The sequence below is a fragment of the Ceratotherium simum genome, chromosome X (assembly GCF_057802395.1).
Source record: "Ceratotherium simum simum isolate JZ-2026a chromosome X, ASM5780239v1, whole genome shotgun sequence".
Taxonomy (NCBI): Eukaryota; Metazoa; Chordata; class Mammalia; order Perissodactyla; family Rhinocerotidae; genus Ceratotherium; species Ceratotherium simum.
This window is the reverse complement of record NC_141940.1, coordinates 86,015,283-86,038,606: the sequence shown is the minus strand read 5'-3', so window position 1 is coordinate 86,038,606 and position 23,324 is coordinate 86,015,283. Positions and strand designations below refer to the sequence as shown.

Below are 23,324 nucleotides of genomic sequence, written 5' to 3'. Positions count from 1 at the left end.
ACCGTTTCCCTTTCTTCCCACGGCCTCCCCACTTACTGTGTCCTCTGCCTGGAACACTTTTGCCTGCACACATCATCTGCTAACTTCCACTCCTTCATGTCTCAGCTTAAATATCAGGCTTTGCCTGACCCTTCCGGCTAAATTGCCCCCACCCATTATTCTCTTTCATATCACCCTGTTCTGTCCCTTTATAGCCTTATCACAATTTGTAATTATGTGTGTTTATGTGTTGTAATTATGTGCGTGTTTACTTCATGTCCTCTCCCGCACCAAAGTGTAAACCCTGAGGGCTGAATTTGTTCACCACCGTCTTGTTTGTGTCTGTCTTATTTACTACTGCATTACTAGTGTCTCACTTCGTGCCTGGCTCATAGTGTGTGCTCAAAAGACATTCATCAAATGAGCCGAGATCTGAAGAACAAATGAAGTGAAATTGGGGAGATGTGGAGAGGGTTTCATGCAGAGGCAACAGCATATGCAAAGACTCAGAGGCTAGAGAGACTAAGGAACAGTCTAAAAATGTCAGCTTTGACTCATGTGGAGTCTGGACAGGCTGGCACAGGCTAGATCATGAAGGGCCCAGCTTAACCTTCCCTGTTGAGGAAGGTAGGTTTCCTTTTGAGCCAATGGGGATTCATTGAAGAGTTCTAAACATGAGAGTGATATGATTTGATTTACCTTTTCAAAAGATCACACTACCTACAGTGCAGAGAATAGGTTCCAGGGAACAAGACTGAAACAGGGAGGTTGTGACAGTATCAAAGGTTAGAAATGATGCTGACCTTTACTAGGATAGTGGCGGCAGAAATGAAGAGACTACAGAAATTTGGAAGATATTCAGGAGGTAAAAATGACAGGACTTGGTGATTGCATGGCGGTGGAGGAGAGAGAAGAGTCAGGGGTGTTGCTCAGGTTTCTGCTTTGACTGGGGTCATTCACTAAGGTACAAAGGACAAACAGATTGGGAGGAGGATGGCTTGAGTTCGAGAGAAGCTGAGGTTTTAGGTGTTTCTGGGGTACTCAGGTAGAGCTATCTAGTAACCAGTTGAATGCATGGGTCAGGAGAAATATCTGGACTTAAGGTATTGATTTGGGAGTCATCAGCAAAGAGATAATAATTGAAGCCATGGGGCCAAATGTGATAATCGAAGGAAAGAGCATAGAGAAGACATGAGAGCTCAGGCCAATGCCCTCAAGAGCACCAATCTTTAGGGGTTGGACAAAGAGGAGCCTGGAAATTAAAAAGGAATTACCAAGGAAGTAGGAGGAAAATGAGAGCGTGGGGTCATGGAAGTGATTTAAGGAGGAGGGAGTGGTCACCAGTGCCAAATGCTACCAAGAAGTCAAGTAGGATAACTTCTGAAAAGAGTCTATTGGATTTAGTGACACAGGCCATGGCGGACCTTGACGAGAGAGCAGTATCAGGCAAGTAGTGGAGGCAGATTGGAGTGGGTTGAAAGATAAGTGGGAAGTGGGAAAATTAAGACAGTTAAGTATAGATGACTCTATTGAGAAGTTTATAGATAGGAGAAGAGAGAGGTGGTTGGAGAGGGAGACTTTTGGTAATTTATTTGTTTTTAGATGGAAGAGAACTGAGTGTGTTTAGATGCTGATGGGAAAGAGTAAGGGAGTGACTCTGTAGGTTTGGTGGCAAGAAGTCAAGAACTTCCTTTTCCATGATTTCTGTTTACTCTGTGAAGTGGGAGGTGGGGTCATCTGTTGAGAGTAAGGGGGCAGATAGAGAAGTTGGGGGTTTGAGAAGAAGGGAGGTTTGAAGTGGCTGCTGTGGAGCATGGGAGAGAAAGCCACCTAGGGACACATAGTAGAGTTATGGGTCAGAACTGAGGGCCTGGTAGAAGCTGGGGACCATGAGTTTATAGTGGCACAAATCCGTGAGGTTGAATCGTTTTCTCCAGCAGTGTTCAGCTGCCTGGGTGCAAGCATGGAAAAGGTGGACAGTTGGACTGATCCAAAGTTGGGATGTTGCCAGGCCAATACGACAATCCTGGGAACTGAGGCTCTCGGCAAGAGAGTGGCGAAGTAAAGGACCATGAGGTCTGGTCTGAGCAGAGTGAAGAGTATCAAAGACAAGTCCTCTGTGAGCCAAGTCCTAGGGAAACACTGGAACATGTGGAAAGGCTTCTGGAAAAGAGACTGAAGGACGGGCGGAGAGAAGATCTGAGATGGGACAAAATAGTAGATTTGAGGGGTTGAGCGCGGAGACTTGCCAGTGTGGGACCACGGAGGAATGGGGGAGGCAGGCTGAGGGGGAAATTTTAAGGGGAAGGAGGAGGGCCTTGAGGGCGGTCGCAGCGGGAAGTGAGGCGGGCCTGAGTGAGGGGGCGTGGCCAAGCGCAAATCCCTGGCGAGGGAGCAGGACCCGGGTAACTGGGTCCCAGCGCCGCTGTGGCTGAGGCTGCCTCAGCGACGGCTCCCGCCTCCCCATCCCCCTTCCCCGGGATCCTTTCCGCCCGCCGCGGCGGAGACCCAGGCCGAGGCTGGGGAGGACGGTGGAGCCGGGCCCAGGTTCCTCTGCCCCCGCGACTGGAGCATCGTCTGGTGGGATTGGCTGAGGGCGAGCCCCGAAGCCCAAGCGCGCGGCACACACGCGCGCCCCCCGCCACCGCCGTCCTCTCCTCCCTCCTTCCCCTCCCTTATCCTCCCCTCCCTTCCCCTCCACCCCCCAGCCTCCGCTGCGGCGGGAGGAAGAACCCTTTCCGACCAGCCAAGATAGCCCAGATCGATTCCCATTCGGGGAGAAAGAAGAGACCCCGCACTCCAACAGACCAACCGCTCGCCCCGGGGCCACGGAAGTGGCTCGCTGCCTACGGCAGAGCCCGCGCCGAGCGCAGCTCCCCCGACCCTCACCCAGCCGCTGCCGCATAGACAGCGCTCCCCAGCGGGCCCCCGGCCCCGCCGAGCCCACCTCCCGCGCGGGGCCCGGGCCGGCGATGCCTGGCACGGCAGCGGCGGTGGCCGCGGCTGCTGCTGGTACTGCCACCGCCGCCACGGCTGCTGGCCTGGGCCCGGGCCGGGGGCTCGAGTCTCCGCAGTGGGGCTGAGCTCGCAGCCCCGCCCCCCGAGCCTGAGGCCGCTGCTCCGCCGGGCGCCGGGCCTCCTCCGCCCGCGCCTCCGCCCCAGGAGCTGGAGCCAAGCGGGGAGCCCGGGCCCCGCGCCCAGGCCTGGACCATGCATGGCCACCGAGCCCCGGGGGGCGCCGGGCCTTCAGAGCCCGAACACCCGACCACGAACCCCCCAGGCGCCGCTCCACCGGCCTGTGCCAACTTGGACCCTGGAGCCTCAGAGACCGGACTGCCGGTGCCCAGGGGCGCAGGCTCGGCTATGGGCGGCCCCCTGGACCCCCAGTTTGCCGGACCCTCGGACGCCAGCCTGGGCGCTGCTCCAGGCCCCCGGGTCTTGCCCTGCGGCCCCAGTCCACAGCACCACCGGGCCCTGCGCTTCTCCTACCACCTGGAGGGCCCTCAGCCCCGGCCTGGTGAGTGACCGAGAGAGCATGGGAGCCTGGGCCACGGGCCTGGTACTGGGAGCGGGTTCTTGTTCTTAGGATCTCTAAGCTGCACCTCGGAGCCGGCCCGCTCACCCCGGGCCCTTTGAGTCTTATTAACCCCCGACCCCTTCCCTTGCTCCTGGTCTTTCGTCCAGTCCTTTCAACCTCTGACTCCCATCTCTTCTCTGTCCCCTGTGCCCCCTTAACACCTCCGACTCCTTTCTCTTCTATATGCTGAGGCTAATGGGAGAGGGAGCACTCCAAGAAAAAGGGGCAGGATTGCAAGGCAGTAGGGGTATTTGGCTGGGGGAACCGGGGTTTGTTTAGGGGAATAGGAGAAAAGGAGTCTTCCATTTGCCAAGCGTTTATATTGTGCCAGGCACTGGGCTGGGTGCTTTACATGGATTCTCATTTCATCTTCAGGAGTCTCCTGTGAAGTAGGTATCAGTAGCCCCATTTTATAGGGGAGGAAACTGAGGCTCAGAGAAGTTAAGTAACTTGCCCAAGGTCACACAGCTAGTATGGAGCCAGGATTCAAAACCAGATCTATTTGAGTCCAAAGTCTGTGGTCTCTCTGCTTCCCCAAACTGAGATTGGAGACTATGAAAGTAATGCCAAGCCTTCTGTTTATGTGATTTTCTCCTGTACTGTTCAGCAGCTCTTGAGTATGAGTGGAAAAAAAAGAGGGATAGTGAATTGATCCAAGGTTGGGGTTTTGCCAGGTGTGTGTGGCGGGAGGACAAGGGAAAGAGGGAGTAGAAGGTGCTGATGAGAGAAAAAGGTGGAAGAGGTGGGCCTTGGGGCCAGAGGCTCCCCTCCAGCCCTGGAGGGGAGGGCTGGAGGGGTTGCTAGGGAGGGAGACAGCAGAAAGGTCAGGGGCAGCAGGAGCCAGTTGTAGCAGAGCTGGAGAGCTACAGGCCTACAAGGTTGTTTGTGAGGAGAAATCAGGATACTTGAACTTGGATTTGCAGAGGTGGAGCAGCTCTAGGTCAGGCTGGGGCCACAGACCACTGCCTGGAGAGGCCTTTGCACTGCACAGACCTAAGTGTCTGAGGAGTCTAGCAGGGCCTCCCCCATCTGGGGACATCCCCATGTGGACTTGAGCCCAGGAGCCACAAAGGAAGAGCAGTGCATGTCTGCTCTGCCTTCCCCTGGGCAACACTGAGGAGCTGTTGAGCCTGTGGGGCCCCCCAGGGCTCACATCCCAGGCTCCACAGGTCTTTGGGACTTTGGGACTGTGACCCTGTACCAGGTAGCAGTAGTGAAGCAAAAAGCTCAGGCGAGATGTGCCCCTTGCTGCTGTTGTGACCTTGGGCTAGTCACGGAACCTCTAGGAGTTTTCAGAGGCTCCCTCGTTATGTGCTGGAGATACCCAGCTGACAACAGGCCTTTAACGCCCTGCCCTGCATGTTGCTCCTGCTGGCTTTCCAAACTCCCCTTGCAAACTTCCATACTGTGTGGAACAGGCTACTTACCCACTTTACTGCAGCACCTTCTTTCAGATCCCAAAACATGCCACAAGCACTCCCACCTCAGGGCCTTTGCATCTGCTTTGCCCTCTGCCTGGCAGCTCTTACCCCTGCTCTCTGCCTGGCTTGTTCCTCATCTTTCAGGTCTCAGCTCAGATGTCACCTCCTCCGAGAGACCTTCCTGACCACTTTAGGTAGGGCCACTTGTGAGTCTCCTTTGCCGTTGCCAGTGTGCTTTCATCCTTGTACTTAGTACAGTCTGAAATTATCTTATTTTATGTATCTACTCCTTTATTGCCTGTCTTCCTCCACTAGAATGTGAGCTCCATGAGGGCAAGGGGAATGTGTCTGTTTTGTTCACTGTTGTATCCCCAGTGGCTAGTGCAGTGCCCAGCACACAGTGGGTGCTCAATAAATCCTTGTTGAGCAGATACTAAGGAAGCACATAGTAGGCCCTCAGTAGCCATTGTCTAAGAGAAGGACAACTGAATTCCTGCCCTCCAGATACTCTTAGTCTGGGAGTCAGTAGCTGGGCAGTGTCTAGACCACTGGTCTCTAGCTTCTGATCAATACATGGTGGTGATTCTGAGTTGTCTTCCCACTCCACCAATCCTTTCAAATTACCAATCACAATATCCATCCTGAACCACTCCCCTCCTCCCCAAAAAAGCAACACAAAGTTCCCAGGATCCTTTTTCCCAATGAAGTCTCTGCCTCTGAAACTGGGGGGTGTCTTTTTTTTTTTTACTCCAAGGTGAGAATTGGGAATAAGAAGGGTGTCAGGGAAGGACCTGGCCTCCCATCCAACCATTCCCAACTGACTCACTGTGTGACCCTGGGTGAGTGACTTACCTTCTCTGAGCCTCAATTTCCTCATATAGATAATACCATGAGGAATCTATGAGATACTAGTTGCAAAGCCTTCAGAATGAAATAAAATTTAAAAAGAAAATAAGAGAAAAACCTTCTGAAGAGGAGGCGGAGGAATTAGTCAGGCTCTGGCAAGGCGGGTGCCGGGCCATGTGATTCACAGCAGTATGGGGCGTGAGAGGCCCACCTCCCCCACTGCCCAGCCAGCTCAGGGGTAGGCACAAGTGACTTGCTATTCTCTCCACAGGACTCACCTATAATTGGCCCAAAGAGGGCAGGGTTGGTGGTTGTACGGTGTGTGTGTGTGTGAGAGAGAGAGAGACAGAGACAGACAGAGGAGAGTCCTGAGCTTCAATTAAAGGGTTGAAACATTTTAGTCCACATTTTAAGATTTCTGTGTGCCTGCCGACTTCCTCCCTCAGACTGCTGAGGCCTTTATTGAATCACCATCCTTAGGGACCAGTGGCCCACCCTGGAGGTGGGGGGTGGGGGCTTTTTAAAATAATAGTTATATCTTATCCGTGTGAAAGCCTTGAATTGCTTCAAAGTGCTTTCTCTTTTTGTTACCCTGATGCTTGGTGAGGGGAGGAGTGATTGTTTTTATGCCCATTTCCCAAATCGATAAAACCTAAGGCCTTATTGGGTTACTGAGATAACCCAGTGAGATGCCAGAGAGGGCTTTGAGAGTCGGAAAGGAGTTCCCAGGTGTAGGTTTGCTCATACAGATTTAAGGGAAAGCCTATCTTATTCCTCAGGGTTGAGGCCTAGAATATCCTTCCAGAGGCTGGGTTGGGGGTCACTTGGGGCCTGACTCTAGCTCAGTCAAAAGAGTTGCACCTGATGTTAGAGCCTTTTCATGGGTAGTGGAAGGACTGAGCCAATTGAGGGGGGCAGCAAGAGGGGCTGGCTCCTTCTGATTTGTAGCCTGGGGCATTATCAGAGACTCCAAGAGTTAGAATTGGAGCTGGAAAGGCCCCTAGACACCATATGGTTCTGGGTTTCCCAAACTGGATGAACATCAGAATCTCTTGTTGACTTTGAAAAATAAATGTGATTCCCAGACTCCAGCTCAGAGCTCCAGAATCTTGGAGTTCCAACCCAGGAATCTATTTTCAAAGCTCCCCAGGTCATTCTGATGCACAGCCTAGAGTGGGAACCGTTTTTTGGTTGGGGTAGTGGAGGACCAGAGGCAGTTTAGCCATGGTCCTTCAGTAAGTAAGTCAGCATCACTAGGGCCAAGAGAATGCATCAGCCTCCCCTCTGAGGCCCTCTTCTCAGGGCCCTATGTGGGCCTCCCTCCCAACTCTGAAGGGAGGCATGAGATCTAAGCTAAAGGGAATGAATCAGCCCCTCACCCACATACACAAACACTGGCCGCCTCAGTTTACCCTCTACGCCTGGCTCTTGTGAATGACTGCCATTTGGCAGTTCAAGCTGGAAGGCAGTTGTAGTTCTGGGATACTAGGCAGAGGAAACTCTGGCATTAGCAGCACCCAGCACAGGGCCTGGCCCAAAGGAAGGGCTCTAGAGGGGTGTCAGCAAGGTTTGTAAAAGTAGGACAAACATGGAGGGCAGTTCAGGTAGGAAGTTCAGTGGGAGCAAAGGCACTGAGACATGGGGCATCCTGGGGGCTGGGGCTGGTATTGGGAGTAGTGGAGAGATAAGGCTGGCAAAGGGACTTTATCCTGAGGGCAAAGGGGAACCATTGAAGGGTTTATTAAGCAGCTGAATGATGTGCTCAGATGTGGGTGTTTGAGAGATCCCCCCAGCTACATGTGGAGAGTGGATGGTAGGGGCACAAGAGTGGGAGCAGGGAGACAGGTGGGTGCGAGTCAACAGTCATCCCAGCAAGAGGTGATGGTAGCTTAGGTTAGAGTGGTGGCAAATGAAGAAGCTAAGATCTGAGACATATTTAGGTGCTAACACCAACAGGCCTTGGTGGTAGCTTGGATGTAGAGGCTGAGGAAGAGGGAAAAGTCCAGAATGAGTCTAGGTTGTTTTCTGAAACCAACTACAGTGACCTGGTGGATGGTGGTGAAGCCATCTACATGCAAGAGAAGGAGCAGGTTTGGGGGAAGATACTGAGTTGTGTTTGAGATGTGCTGAGTTTGAGAAGCCTGGGGGGGACACCTAGGTGGAGGTGGCCAGCAGGCATTTGGATGTAGGGTTGGAAAGCTCAGAAGAGAGGTCTGGGCCAGAGATGTTTGGGAGTTCTCACCACCAACGCATACCACCAACCACACAGCGGCTCATGGAGAGAGTGTGCATGGTTCTGGGGGCCAGTCACACCATTGAAGACATAGATAGTGAGGTCAGCAGAGTCATGCTTGGTTGGATCATTCATTACCTGCCCAAACTTTGCCTTAGAAATGCCCTTTGGGGGGGGGCAGTTTTTAAAGCATATTTACATAAAGCTGAGACCCATTTCACATACACCCAGGGTAGTAGCTGTTGCAAAGAACTGAGGGAGTACTCCTGAAAAGCAAATCAAACACTGGTAAAGTAAATTCCTGCGGCTCCCTCAATGTTTTTCCTGTTGAGGGCACCCTGAGAGGCCATAGAGGGGTTTGCTTATGGAAAGGAGAAGAGGGGGCTCGTGACAGGAGGGGGTGGTGGGCTCTTCTGGGGAATTTTGGAGAGTAGCAGTTTGGGATTCCAGGGAAGTGTCTGAGAAAAGACCCAGATTTGGTTCCTAGTCGGCTGGGGCCTTCCAAGCAAATACAACAAAATGTAAAGACTCTGGGTAGCTGAGAAAAGGACTTCCCCCAACAAGACTAAAAGAATTGAAGTTTCCAAGTTGCAGACAGTTGGCATCCCCATACCTTGCCCTTTCAGGTACCTCTGTCCCTAGGGGAGGGCCCAGATGGTGCTACATGCTCCCTCAAGGGTGAGTGGCAGCTAACAGTGCCCCAGACAGATGCCAACCATGGCTTTCTGGGGGCCAGTTAGCTAAATGCCTTAGGCAGATGTAGAGCTGGCCAGACGCTGGCTGGGTGGGGCTAGGACCTGTCTGGAATGATGGCAGGAAGCACAGTCTGCTATTGGCCAGCCCCACAGAGTTAAATTCCCTCATCTGGAGAGAGCAGACATCCTTGGAGCAGTGAATCCAGCCTTTCCAGGCTCCAATGCCCAGTTCCTTGGACTTGGAAGGCGTCACATCTCCAAACGGTGCCTCAAAATACACACAGGGCTGGCGATAAGGATGCAGGGCAGTAACCGAAGAAGCCTCAGCACTCCTGGCTCTGCCATTGATTCACTGTGCCCCCAGACTTCCCTTCCCCTCTCAGGGCCTTAGTTTCCCCATTTGTAACATCGTGGACCTGGTCATCGCATTTGTCTGGCATATACTAGGGCATCAATAAACACTTGGTGAGTAGATAAGGAAGAGTGAAAGAGGGGAAGAGGGAGGGCATTTCTTGATTTAACAAATGTTTATTGAGTACCTACTGTGTGCTTGGCCCTGTGCAAGGTGCTGGGTGGGCAACAAGGCAGGCACAATCCCTGTCCTCATGGAGCTCCTTTCTAGCAGGGAAGACATACACGACAAGTAATTAATTCCAAGTGTAGATCCTGCAGAAACATAGGAGGAGGGGGCAGGCAAGGAAAAGAGGACACTTGAGTTGAGACCTGAAGGATAAATAGGAGTCTGGAGCTAAGGAGAAGCAGGAAAGCCACTCAGGCCATGGGACGACATGTGCCAAAGCCCCAGGCGGAAGCGAGAGAGCACTTTCGAGGAACAGACAAGAGGCCATTGTGGCTGGAGGGTGGGGGCGGGGAAGTGTTCGTGAGCTGGGCCTTACTTGTCCCTGTGCTCAGGAGTTTGGAGTTCACCCTGGAGGCAAGGGGAGCCCTTCACAGGGCTACAGGAATTGAAGGAGACTGTGTTTTCACAAACTGGTTATGGTGTGGAGAAATCCTTGTAGAGGTCCCTAAGGATGGGAAGGAAACCAGTTAGGAGGCTGGAGTGGAAAAAAAGTATATGGATTCTAGAGCTACTAAGAAGTCAAGTCTGCAGGACTTGGGATCTAGCTGGTCGTTATGAGTTGAGGGAGAGGGAGGAGTCATGGAGAAAGCCAGCCTCTGGCTTGGGGACCTGGGTGGCTAGAGGTGCCATTCCTGGAATGGGGAAGGCAGGAGGAAGAGCCACTAGGGGCTGGGGTAGTGATGTGGTTTAGGACGCACTGAGTCTGAGGAGCCTGAAGATGGGGCATCTAGGTGGCAGTGCCTAGTAGGCATCAGCTGTGCTCATCTGGGACCCAGAGTAAGGGCAGGAGGGTGAGAGGCACAGGTGTGTGGCCAAGGCCCTGAGAGGGAACAGAGGCTCTTCCTGGCAGCTTTCAGCCCTCCATGGCGCTTCCCCATGGCCCCTGCAGGGAAAGGGTTAAGTTACAGAGGGAAGGTGCCTGTAGAAAGCAAGAAAAGTGGGACTGGCAGGGCTGGCCCGAAGGAGCAGCAGCTGGCATAGAAGCCCTTCCACCAGGGCCTGCTAGGCCTGTGCTGCCACCTTTGCCTTCACCTTCACCTTCTCCCCCTCCAGCTTCTTCCTGGCTCCCCTAGGCTGGGCCTCCCTGCCTAATGCATTCCAGGTGTAGGCACAGCCCCCTTCTCCACCCAGGGGCTGCAGGGACTGGACGGGGGCAGGGAAGGTGTGAGTCGTTTTCACTGTTCATCTCTTGGGGGCCCGAGGCTCCGGATCTCACTGACTGCTTCTGTCTCCGGAGAATTCCTTCAGGGATCTCTGTTTACGCCCCGTGTCTCTGGCAGAGTCAGGCAGTGGTGAGAGCCCCCCAGACCCAGCTTTGCCACTTTCTAGCTTCACGTGACCTTGGACAAGTCACCTCACCTCTCTGAGCCTTGGCTTTCTTGTCTATAAAATGGGGTTATCATCCCCACCTCCTAGGGTTGTTGTAAGGGTTAAATGCCACAGGTAAAGCCCACAGCACTGGCATGGCACGTTGTTCAACAAATGGCTCTAGCCTGCCCTTTTTGTCCCTGCCCCTTTGCCTCTCTGGGCCTGCATCCCTCACTGTCTCTATCTTCCTTCTGGCTTGGGGACCTGGGTGGCTAGAGGTCCTCCCCTTTTTTCTGTCTCCCTCTCTAGCTGTTTGGCTCTCTGGATCTTTGTTGTTTTCTTGTCTTCTTTCTCCTTGTCTTTGTCCCAGGCTCTCTCTTTTTCCCTCATAATCTCTCTGTGTCGCCAACTGTCAATTTTGACCAGGCCTCTGGTGAGGGAGGAGGGGAGATGGGTGGCTGTTGGGGTTCCTGGGGTCACACACAGCAGGGGTCAAAAGGGCCATCCCCTAGTGGCTTTGTCCTCATGGAGAGGGAAATCCCAGCCAGCGTGGCAGCCCCAGCACTGGGTAATTACTGCCCCCAGTGCTCCCAGCTGCAGCTCCACTCCCTTCCCTTCCTGTCCTCTGAAGTCCCCAGCCCCTCCCAGGGGTGGAGCCACTACCCCCATCCTTCTCTGGCCTCAGGTCCAGAGACACAGGGAGGAGGTGGCCAGGCCCTCACGGCAATCAAGCAACTGGAAGAGGGATGGGCTGCCTGTTCTCCCATGTGGCTGTGTGGTTTGTGTGTGTGTGTGTGTGTATATGTGAGTGCACACACGCATGCGCATGTGCCTGGCTGCCTGGCTGTCTTTGTCCCCATGGGTCTGTTGGTGTATATCTTAATGTTCTTGTTTCTGTATGTCTGTGTTTATGTTTGAGTGTGTCTGTATATATCCATGTGTGTCTGTGTACGTCTTTGGATCTGTATATGTTGTTGTATGTGCTTGTATGCCTGGTTGTGTGTGACCTTGGCTCTGTCTAATCCTCTAGGGGTTTCTAGGTGTTTCTGCCTGTGGGTCTTTCTTTGTAGATCGTGTGTGTGTGTGTGTGTGTGTGTGTGTGTGTGTGTTTCTGTGCCAATGTCTGTATGCCCCCTGTGGGTCTGTAAGACCAGATTCAAGGTTATCCCTGAAATAATATCACTGTCACAAGCATTCAGGTGCCCATTGCAGGGAAATTGGGTAGAGCCCACAGCTTGCCTGAGGCTTAAATGGACAAGAGTCTGGGGGTCCCTGGCTGCCAGGTGCTCCCTTGGAGGCCTGGCTCTGCCTTATTCACTCAAAGCTCTCCTTGACTAGGTTGCTGGAATTCACCCAAAAAAGTACAGTTAGGTTTGAATTTCAGATATATAACAAAAATTTTTTTAGAATAGCATAATAAATTTTTTCTATAAGTGTGCATGAGACATGCTTATACTACAAAATTATTAATTGTTTATCTGAAATTCAAATTTAACTGGGCATTCTGTGTATTTTATCTGGACACCCTGTCCCTGGCCTCTCCCTCCCCTGAGCTCCCCCATTCCTGACAGGCTGACCCCTTTGCACTTCCTGAGCCACACTTAGCTTTTCCTGAATGAGAGTCTCTTGTCTTTGAGATTGGGAGCCCCCTGAGGGTCAGGATCAATATTGCCCTTAGGCCTCCTGAGAGCCTATGGGGTGCACACCCCCACCCCCACTGCAGAGCTGGGGCAGCACTCAGGCACTCCTGGGAGTGCCTAGGGTATGCTTCCCATCAGTGATGAGAGATACCCGAATGGCAGGGGTGGTTGTGTGTGTGCACACTGTGCCAAGCATGTTGCACGTGGACACGTGAACAGCTCTGTGGTTCTCGCTAGGTCTTTGAGGGCTGTGCACAGTCGGTGTGTGGCTGGGTACATTTTCAGAAAGTGTTATGACATTGGGTGGTGTGACTTTCTGTGTGTGGAGTGGGGCCCTTTGTGGCCTGTACTCTAATCGGCACTGGGGACTCTGGTAAACCTAGTGGTGGAGGGGGCAGTGCTAGTGGAGGACCTTGTCAGGTGTGTAGATGTGGCTGTGAGTACATGTGTGAGAGAGAGAATGTTGTGGATTATCAACCGGAAACAATGGGCTGGAGAAAATGAATGCAGGACCTAGCTGGGTGGGGATAGGATGAGGCAGCAGAAGGGCTGTGGTATCTAGGGTGGGGGAGGGCCTCCCCTGGAAGCTCCCCTGGAGCAGAGATAGGATTTTCACATCCCCCAGCACAGAGTCTACCAAGCTAAGAGCAGAGATCAGAAATATTTGGGGTAGTAAACTAAGCCCAGGGAAGCCAGAGAATTCAGCAGGGTTGTGAGGGGCCACAGAGGTCTAGCTGAGAAGTTGCTATTTTCCCCATGGGCAATGGGGAGTCACAGAAAGTTCTTGTGCAGGTAAGTGGCATGACCTGAGCTGGAGGTCCATCTAGCCACCTGGAGGGAGCAAGACCTGGGGCCAAGGGGGCTGCTGAGGGAAAACACAGGAGGAGACAGGGAAATGTAAACAGAAGGACAGGGAGAGGGAGCACTGAAATAGGAGAGGGAGGGATCTTGAACCTTCTTCCCTCAGTGGAGCCTTGCCTGGTTCTTGGCCAGGCCTAGGCTCCTGAACTGGAACCTTGTTGTCATCTCCCTGTGGGCGGGCTTGGGGGTATTGCTTTCACTAGCCACAGTGTAGCTCGTGTCTTTCTGAAGCACTGGGATACACCCCTGCTCCTCCTGATTCCCCTCTTTTCCAGCTTTCCCTTGGAGAACTGGGTTAAGAAAGGCGTCCAGTCCAGGACCAGTCTGCTGAAAGTCTGCCACTGACTTGCTGTGTGACCTTGGGAAAATCATTGCCCCTTTCTCTGCCTTTATCTCCTCATTAGAAACTGGGCTGATGATGGCCCCTCTCACCTGGGAATCCATGGTGTCCCAGAATATTTGAATTTCATTAAGCCTCCCATTCTGCAGGGCTGCCTGCAAGGAGGCAGAGAGAAAGGAGAGTCAGGCCCATCTATGGGTTCCCAGGTGAGGTGGGTGAGGATGGAGCAGAGGGTGGGCCAGAGTAGGGCCACGGAGGGTGGTATGGTCACCCTATCCCCAGGACAAGCAGTGGAGTAGAGGGAGAGACGCCCCAGCCAGGGGCCCCACTGCCCTGTAGAGACTGTGTGGGGAGAGCTTGCCCAGGGAGGCCTGCCTGCTTTGAGGTGTGGAAACAGAGAGCCAGGTGGGCTCCTCCAGGCCCGAGGAGGCAGACAAGGGGCACCTGGGACCCTGGCACCTATTTGTGTACCTCTGAGAGGGGTCACTTCATGGTGGAGGGCCTGGCTTTCCTTGCTGGATCTCTGGCCCTGTCAGCTACTCTCTGTGTGTCTCACTTTCTCTGGCCATGTGTCTCTCGAACTATGTCTCCGCATGTGCCGCCCTCCAGGTGATTCATCCTCCTCAACTCCACGCCCAGGGGGAAAGCAGGGCAGGACCAGGCCAGGATGGGCTGAGCAGGGCAGGGTAAGCAGCCCAGCTGAGTCAAGAGAAGCACCTCCTCCCTCTTGGCCAGGGCCCTGTCTGCTCAGGTGGGAAAGGAAGTGAGGAATCTGCACCCAAAGCAAGGTACAGGCTGGGGGTAGGGGGCTCAGCCTGGAGCCTGGGGCACCATGTTTCCTCAGGGCTGGGAGGGGACCATGGCCGGAGTCCCCTGGGGCCTACGTGGCTGAACTGTGGCCAGGGTGGGGTCAGGAACACAGGGAAGCTGCTGGAACCCCATGGGTCAGGCTACTCCTTCCCTCCAGGACTGGGAGACTTAAAATTCCCTGCGACTTTCTTTGCCTATGTGAACCTGTAGGGTGTCTCTGTGCATGTTGTAGCTGTGTGTTTTTGCAACAGAGGCCACATGTGACACCGTGACCATTTAGACCAGGAGGCAAGTGTCACGTGTGTGTGTATGTCTGAGCCCCTAAGACCCAGGGACACTATGGATATATTTGTTTCAGGAGTATGACATAGAAAATTATGCCATGTGTTTGTGATTGTGTGTCTGTGTTTCTGGGTACATGGTGGTGTGTGACTTTGTGCTGTGGTATGGTATAATGACTCTGTATGTCTATAGTCTTTGTGACTGTGTGAACCATTTGCAGGTGTGTGAACCTGCAATACCATATTATGGTGTGTATAACACTCTGTGGCCCTGCGATTGTGAGACACAGTATAAATGACACTGTATATCCTTGTAACTCAGTGGAACCCTATTTGAGGAATATATAAGTAGGTATATGATGATAAGTGGTTGGGTGATTGTTGTATGAAGCTGTGTGTGAAATGGTAGGCTTGCCACTGTGTGACTGTGTCTTTGTGACTATGCATGACCATGTTTGCCAGTGTATGTGATACCTCAGGCTGTGTGATAATATGTGAGGTTGTAACTGTGGGTCTTTGTGACTATGTGTGACCAGGCTTTCAGGAACATGATGGCATGTGATTGGATGTTTGAATTTGTGTGGCCCCGCAGTTGTGTGAAACAGTGTAAATAACACCATGTATCTCTGTGACTGAGTGGGCCCATTTGTGACTGGCCACGTATGAGACTGTGTGACACAATGTAACAGACCCTCTGCGGCAGGCCAAGTGGCTGTGGCACAGCAAAACCGACACCACGTGCAGATGGAAGCTCTGGGGGCTCTTGACTGCCGCCTGCTCTCTCATCCTCACACCTGTTGCCTTCATCCTTCCCTACACAATGGCCTTTCACGGCTCCCTTCTGCTCACAGGATGGTCATCCAGCTCCTCAGCCTGCCATTCAGGGCTTGCCCTCTCCACTCTGCACCCCCCCCCCGCCCCCCACCAACTTCTCTATCATCTGAGGCGCCCCACAGCTCCCTGCCCAGCCAGGCCCACCTGAGTCCCCCACTCCTTCTGTCAGGACATGTCATCCCTGGGGTGTCCCTCACTGCCTTCCAGACTGAATTTTCTCTCCCAAGTGTGACTATCAGCTCCTGTACGGCCAAAGACAGGTAGGTTTAGGGAGCCCACAGTGAGCGAAGAGAGACAGTGCAAAAAGGCCTCCCTTTTTCTAAATTTGTTGCCTGCTATTTTAAAGCTGTTCCTGTGACCTGAACTCTGGGTGCTGGTTGGGTGTGGGTGTGGAAATAGAGGAGGGTAGTACATATTAGTGAGAAGCTGGGATTTTAAGAAGCAAAACTTTTGCTCGTGAAATACAATTCCGTCATTTTCGAGCACACTCAGCTGTATAAAATTGTAGACGAGGAAGTCCAGATATCCTCAGGATCTTAAGAAAAAGGGTAAAGAATGGTTTAGGCTCAGCATACCCACTGGGGCTATATAAACAAGGACTGCAAACACGTACGCAAACTATAGGGTGCTCATGCCCACCCCCAGCCTGGTTAAACTCCCTAGTAATAACACCTGATGACATACAAGGAATTAATGTACTAATCACCAAGAACTCTTGTCTATTGATAAAAACAGCCAGCCACAGCCCTGGGCCTGGCTCCCCATCTGAGGGCTAGGGTAAGGGCTTCCCAGAAAGGCAGTGTGGCCAGGAAAGGGGCTCAGGGAAACCCAACACCCCAGATACCTCCTAAGACATGCAACTCTCCAGTGCCCTTTGGGGTAACATCAGTCACTTCACACCCAGTTTCTCCCTTTCTGCAGGGCTGCATCAGGGAAACCGGATCCTAGTTAAAAGTTTGTCCCTTGAACCTGGCCAAAGCCTTGAGCCTCATCCAGAAGGTCCCCAGCGGCTTCGCTCAGACCCAGGCCCCGCCACTGAAGCCCCCAGCCAGCGTCCCTCACCACTGAAGCGGACACCGGGCCCAAAGCCACAGGGTAAGTGGTTCCAGAGAGGGACAGAGAAATGGCCCAGGAGAAGGGACAGAGGAGGGGAAAGGTTGGCCAGTGGCAGAGGAGAGGGCTTGTTAGAAGGACAGGAAACACCATGGTCTAGGGGCAGAGGGCTGTGGCCTGGGGCTAATGTGTGCATACTGGGATCTCACCTCAGACCTGCTCTTTGCCTACCTCAAGCAAAGGTACAGACTCGGGGTTTGTGGAGGGGCTTGTGGCCTGGCCATTACAGCCACCTCCAAACCCTTTTTCTTTTCCCTGTCTGTCTCTCCAGTCCCCCCGAAGCCCAGCTACCTGCAGATGCCCCGGATGCCCCCCCAACCTGAGCCCATTCCCCCTCCGCCATCACGCCCCCTGCCTGCAGACCCCCGAGTGGCCAAGGGCTTGGCCCCCAAGGTGGAGGCCAGCCCCAGTTCTGCAGCAGTATCCTCACTGATTGAGAAATTTGAAAGGTGAGTCTAGTCCCTGGGGAAACCTGTGAGGGTGGCCCTGGGACAGGAAGGATAGTTGTAAGACAGGCCTCTCAGTCAAGCTCATACTCTGCCTCCATGTGTGTCCACCACCCACCTCAGAGAGCCTGTGATTGTCGCCTCGGATAGGCCAGTCCCTGGCCCCAGCCCAGGTCCTACAGAGCCAGCCATGTTGCCACAGCCACCCCCGCAGCCACCAGTGCCCCAGGTCCCCGAGGGTGAGGCCTCCCGCTGCCTGTTCCTGCTGGCTCCTGGGCCCCGGGACGGCGAGAAGGTGCCCAACCGTGACAGCGGCATTGACAGCATCAGCTCGCCATCCAACAGCGAGGAGACATGCTTTGTCAGTGATGACGGGCCCCCCAGCCACAGCCTCTGCCCTGGGCCCCCTGTCCCGGCCAGTGTCCCTGTTGCTCTGGCCGACCCCCACCGGCCCGGATCCCAGGAGGTTGATAGTGACCTGGAGGAGGAAGACGACGAGGAGGAGGATGAGAAGGACAGAGAAATCCCAGTGACCCCAATGGAAAGACAGGAGTCTGTGGAGGTACTGATCCATGTTTACCTAGAGGCAGGACCATGTGGGGAAACCAGGAGCCTGGCTTTTACGCTTGATTCTTCCCCCAGCTCAGTATTTCTTGAAATATAGCATTGTTTTCACTTTGGATGTTTGGCTTCCCTGGTCTCCTGGTACAAAAGATCAGTAGCAAACCTGTACCCCACGCCCCATCACTGTGACTACCAAAATGATCATGCACAGTTCCAAATGCCCACTAGGAAAGTTGTTCTGTCCTCATCAGAGAACCACTAGCTGGACCTCAGTTTTTCCATCTTGAAGATGGGCATCCTGGTTGGGGATCTTTAAAGTCCTGTTCCAGCTGGAAAATCCCAAGACTCAGTAGCTATGTGACATTTGGGCAAGTCTCTTCCCTCTCCACTCCCTCAGCACAAGCTTCAGCTTCCTTATTTGTAAAATGGAAAGTCTCTCACGTCCAGAGAGACTTCATGACAGCTGTCCTCTGGAGGGGCACAAGAGCTAGAGACCCCCAGGGACCTGAGGCTATGAGGATGAAGGCTTTCGGCAGCAGGAACCTCTCTCTGTGCCCTGGCAGCCTAACACTGCTTCCAAAGGCATCCTTGCACTTAAGTTGCAGCCAGAATACCTGCTCCACCAGAACCCAACTCAAATGTGGGGGCTGAGGCCAGGGACTTAGCAAATATTTGTCCAATGGTTAGGAGACTGGGCCAATGAGTTTTATACATTTTTATACTTTTCTGTTTTCCTCACACCCCAGGTACTCAGCAAGCCTTTGCTGACAGTGAACTGAATGGGTGAATTAATAACTAACATTTATAGACTACTTAATCTATAGTCTACCATGTTTTATTTATATTAAATCATTTAATTGTCTCAATTACAAATGGACTTAGATCCTGTTATTATCTGTATATGTAGATGAGGAGACTTAAATACAGAGCAGTTACACAACTTATGCAAGCTAATGAATGGCAGAGCTAGGATTTGAACCCAGGAAGTCTGACTTCCCGGCCCACATGCTTAACCACTATGCTGAATGAATAGCGAGAGCAGATGGCTGAGTGAATGAGTGGCTGAGTGAGGGAGTGCATGTCATTAGAATTGAGGGGTGGCCTTTATGATACAATGGGGAGTCAGGAATGAAATTGGGGGGCTTATGGGTCTAGAGATGGGGGATAGGGTTGTCTCGTGGTGTCATGGGCTTAGAATAGCATTTGAACTGTTGCGAGAATTCTGGGGGCTTGGGTGAGGGTTGGGGTACAGGATGATGAATCAGCAGTTGCCTCTTCTCCTTTCCAGTTGACTGTGCAGCAGAAGGTGTTCCACATTGCCAATGAGCTCCTACAAACTGAGAAGGCCTATGTTTCCAGGCTCCATCTCCTGGATCAGGTGAATGGCCCCTCAGGGGTCCTAGGGCCCCAGGAACCTGGTAGGTGGGTTCCAAGGAGGAAATGATAGGACCTGAGCCCAACTCCACCACTGGGGCGAAAATCTAGAGTTGGTAAGGCCCCTTTCTGACCTTGACCCCCCCCATCCTGTCCCTGAAGCCAACTCTGATTATGACCCTAAGCTTGATCTTTGTACCCACCCTCATTCCTAACCCTGGGTGGGTACACCAGCCCTGACTGCGACTCTGACCCAGATCCTGAATTTACCCTTGGCTGTGAACCAGGCCCTGATCCTCATTCTAACCCTGGCCCTATTCCTGACCCCAAATCACCAGAATCCCTGAGGGTAGGGATTTTTGTCAGCTTTGTTTACTGCTCTCTCAGCCTCTAGGACAGTGCTTGACACACAGTAGGCACTCAAAACTATGAGTTAAATAAATGGATCTAATTCCAACCTTCTCTCTGACCCTGAATCGAATTCTGACCTTGACCCCGATCCCAACTTCTTATTGTTCCAATGCCTACCACCAGGTCCTAACCATGACAACCTGAAATCCAACCCCACATATGTAATCTAACTCCATTCCCTCTCTTCTCAGTCTCAAGACCAATGCTGATCCCAAAGCTCCACAGAGCTGCCCACAAATACTGCCCTCACCTGCAAGCTGCCCCTTCTCCAGCTAAGCCCCAGGCCCAGCTGGGCTGAACACGCTTGCCCTGCCCCACAGGTGTTCTGTGCCCGGCTGCTGGAAGAAGCTCGAAACCGCAGTTCCTTTCCGGCTGACGTTGTCCACGGCATCTTCTCTAACATCTGCTCCATCTATTGCTTCCACCAGCAGTTCCTGCTGCCTGAGCTAGAGAAGCGCATGGAGGAATGGTGAGGTGCCCCAGATCTAGGTTGCCCGCCCTCCTGTCCACTTGCCTGCTGAGCCTAGGCCAGATGTGTGCATGAGAGTTCATTCCTGCCTGCCCTCTCCTCTTACTGCCTTTCACAGAAAGAATCAGGCCCAAGCTCTGCCTTCTAGGCCCTCCCAATCTAATATGAAACACAGACCAGGACTCAGAAAATTACAACAGAATAGCATAGCCCTTAAGACTGTGAGGTTAGGAGCCAAATTGGCTGGGTTCAGATTCCAGTTCTGCCACTTGCTAGCTTTATGACATTAAGCAAGTTTCTTAAATTACTGTGCTTCAGTTTCCTCATCTATGAAATGAGGATAATAGCCTACCTTGTAGGGTTGTTTTAAAGATCAAATGAGTGGATACATGTAGAGAGCTTAGAACAGTACCTGGTATATAATGAGCGCTCAATGAATGTGAGTTATTGTTATTTATTATCAGTGCTATGATAGAGCTGAGGACCGGAGGCTGTAGGAATCCAGACAAATGGACCAAACCTAGCCTGGGGATTAGAGAAGGATGCAGGAAGTGATGCCTGAGCTGAGTCCTGAGGTAGAGGGACAGGGTTTATAGGCAGTCTTCTGGCCTCCAGGCTCTCCTCTTCCGATCCATACTTTAGAGTCTATACCACCTGCCATGATGGTCTTCTGAACAACAGACTATGTTACTTGCTGCTTAAAATCATTTCCATGCTCCCCACACCTACAGGATAAAGTGTTTCCCCCTCACCAGACTGTGACCCCTGAGGGCTGGAACCAGTCCTGGTCCTGTGTGTCCCCCAGCAGACTGACTCCTGAGAAGTATGACCAGACCTGGTCACTTTGCCTCCCCTGTCAGTGACCCGCTCAGGGCTTGACTAAGCGTGACTCATTTGTGTCCCCAGAATCACCCAGCACAAGGCTGGGCACAGAATCAATAACTGGTGTATGAAGTGGCCCTTGCAGTTGAGGTCAGGGTGGGTATTCCAGAACATGTCATTCCTGGTGCTCGAGCAGGGCAGAGTTGGGGCAGGTGGCAGCCCAGGCCGTGGTCTCAGGTCAAGCTGAGCCTCTTGGCCTATAAATAAACAGCATTTCTGAAGGAGCATACTGGTTGAGAAGTAGATTTCCAGGACTGAGATGAGAGCAGCCCGCATGGGGCTGGAGACCCATGGGCTAGGGGGATTCTGGGGGACAAGGATCAGCAGGACCATATCAGCCCCTGCTTCCACCCCAGGGACCGCTACCCACGCATCGGAGATATCCTGCAGAAGCTGGCACCCTTCCTCAAGATGTATGGCGAATATGTGAAGAACTTTGACCGTGCCGTGGAGCTGGTCAACACCTGGACAGAGCGCTCCACCCAGTTTAAAGTGATCATCCATGAGGTGCAGGTAAGCAGCGAAGCTGGATGGGGCAGACTGGGAGGAGAGGTCTGCAGGGACCCGGTGGGGGATCCATGGCCAGACCTGAGCCCCTCCGCTTCTGCCTGTCACAGAAGGAGGAAGCCTGTGGCAACCTGACATTACAGCACCACATGCTGGAACCCGTGCAGCGCATCCCCCGCTATGAGCTGCTTCTCAAGGACTATCTGTTAAAGCTGCCCCATGGCTCCCCGGACAGCAAAGACGCCCAAAGTGAGTACACACACCCAGGCCCTGACACCCTATCCCCCAGACTTAACTCACAAGGTGAGCCTTCCATTGCCACATAAATGAGATCCCAGAATAGAATCTCCAAACTGAAAGGCCCACATTGAGGTTCTGGAGTGAGATACCAGGATGAACCTCCAGGTTGAGATCTCTGCCTGAGTACCCAGACAGAACATTCAGGTCTCCCCCAGTCTGAAGTTCCCAACTAGAACTCCAGAGTTTGAGGGGTGCGCCCAGAATAATCCCCTAAAGGGAACCATCCATTTCTTAGGCCAAGACCCCAAGGCTGACCCCTAGACTTGTCCTCAAATGAAGTTGTCCCAAGTCCAAAATGAAACTGAGCCTGAACCCCCAGGGACTGAGCCACCATGCTGAAAGCCCAGACTGACCCCTTCAGATCAAGCCCCTGATTTTCCATCCTCCACATTTAGAGCTCCACTCCGGGTCCACCAGCCACCACCCAGAATGAACCTCCCAAAAGTACCTCCAAGTCTGATCAGAGCCCTACAGAATCACCTCTCTAGAACTGAGTACCCAGATTGGACCCCATATTTTCCGTCTCCCAGATTTGGATCTCTAGACTTAGATACTGCCTCCCCAGACTGAGTCTTCTACATTGAACCACTAGAAAAGTGTTTCATTCTGATTCCACCAGTATGAGACCCACCCTCCCAAGATCACACACCAAAGAGTGCTCCCCAGAGTCTCCCCAACTTTCTCTCCCCCAGACTGTTATTTCCATTCATTCCTTCATTAACGTAACAGCTATTTACTGAGCACCTCGGTGTTCTGAGCATTGTCCTAGGCACAGGGGATACAGAGGTGAACAAGACAGACAAGGTCCTTGATCTCAGGGAGTGTATATTCTAGTCGGGGAGATAGACAATAAAAAAAGTAATAAATACACGGGAGAACGTTATTAGATAGGTGCTGTGTGTCATTCAGAGAGTCAGAGAGTGATGGGACAGTGACTGGGGGGCCTACTTTAGATTGAGTGGCCTCTCTGAATAGAAGATATTTGAGTCAAACCTGAATAACAAGCAGAAGGGAGCCACATGCTGACTGGGGAGGAGTATGCTCCAGGCAGAGGCAACAGCAGGTACGGAGTTCCTAAGAAGCAGTTGTGGGAGGGGGCAGCAACTTGCCTATCTCTGGACCAACAAGAGGGCCAGTGTGACCTGACCATGACAAGTGAGGGTAGAATGGTAAAAGTAGGGTTGGAGAGAGGAGCAAGACTTTGAAGGCCAAGATAAGGAGATAGATTTTATTCTGAGTGCAGTGGGTAGCCATGGGAAGGTTTTGATCGGGATTACTTGGGGAGCAAGAGAGGGAGCCAAGAGAACAGTTAGAAGCCTTTTGCAATAATCTAAGTGAGAAAAGTTGACTTGGATGAGGATGGTACTGGTGGAAGTAGTGAGAAATGGTTGGATTCAGGGTGTATTATATTTCAAAGTAGCACTGAAAGAACTAGGGTGGAATGGCTGTGGGGCTTGGGAGAAAGAGTCAGAAATGACTTGCAGATTTTGGGCTGGTGATGATGGGTCCTAAGATGAGCTTAGGAGTTTGATTTTGGACATGTTCAAAGTGAGCTGCTAGTTAGGCAGTTAGACTCCTAGGGAGAGAGATTTGGATGTCATTGGCACACAGACAGTATTCAAAGCCATGAGGCTGGCCACAATCACCAAGGGAGTGAATGTAAATGGAGAAGTAAAGGAGGCCGAGGACAAGGTTAATGGAGGTAGAATCAGCAAAGGAGACTTAGAAGGAGCAGCCCTAAAGGTAGGAGGAAAACCAGGAAAGTGTGAGGTCCTGGAAGCCACAAGAGACAGGAGCAGACAGTTGTATCCACTGCAGTGTCCACTTCCCAAACTGAGCCCCCTCCACCCCAC

At 52.6% G+C, this 23,324-nt stretch overlaps 1 protein-coding gene across 1 annotated transcript in view; it reads left to right on the top strand.

Annotated features, from left to right (window-relative positions):
- Positions 1–2,420: 2,420 nt before the first annotated feature.
- FGD1 (FYVE, RhoGEF and PH domain containing 1) overlaps positions 2,421–23,324 on the top strand; it is a 34,304-nt gene continuing 13,400 nt past the window's right edge. The window contains exons 1-8 of the mRNA XM_014797433.2: positions 2,421–3,496; positions 16,327–16,500; positions 16,790–16,967; positions 17,088–17,526; positions 18,817–18,906; positions 19,634–19,782; positions 21,021–21,177; positions 21,282–21,420. Of these exons, the coding sequence (XP_014652919.1) occupies positions 3,190–3,496; positions 16,327–16,500; positions 16,790–16,967; positions 17,088–17,526; positions 18,817–18,906; positions 19,634–19,782; positions 21,021–21,177; positions 21,282–21,420 (1,633 nt within the window). The 5' untranslated portion in view covers positions 2,421–3,189. The remainder of the gene's footprint in view (positions 3,497–16,326; positions 16,501–16,789; positions 16,968–17,087; positions 17,527–18,816; positions 18,907–19,633; positions 19,783–21,020; positions 21,178–21,281; positions 21,421–23,324) is intronic.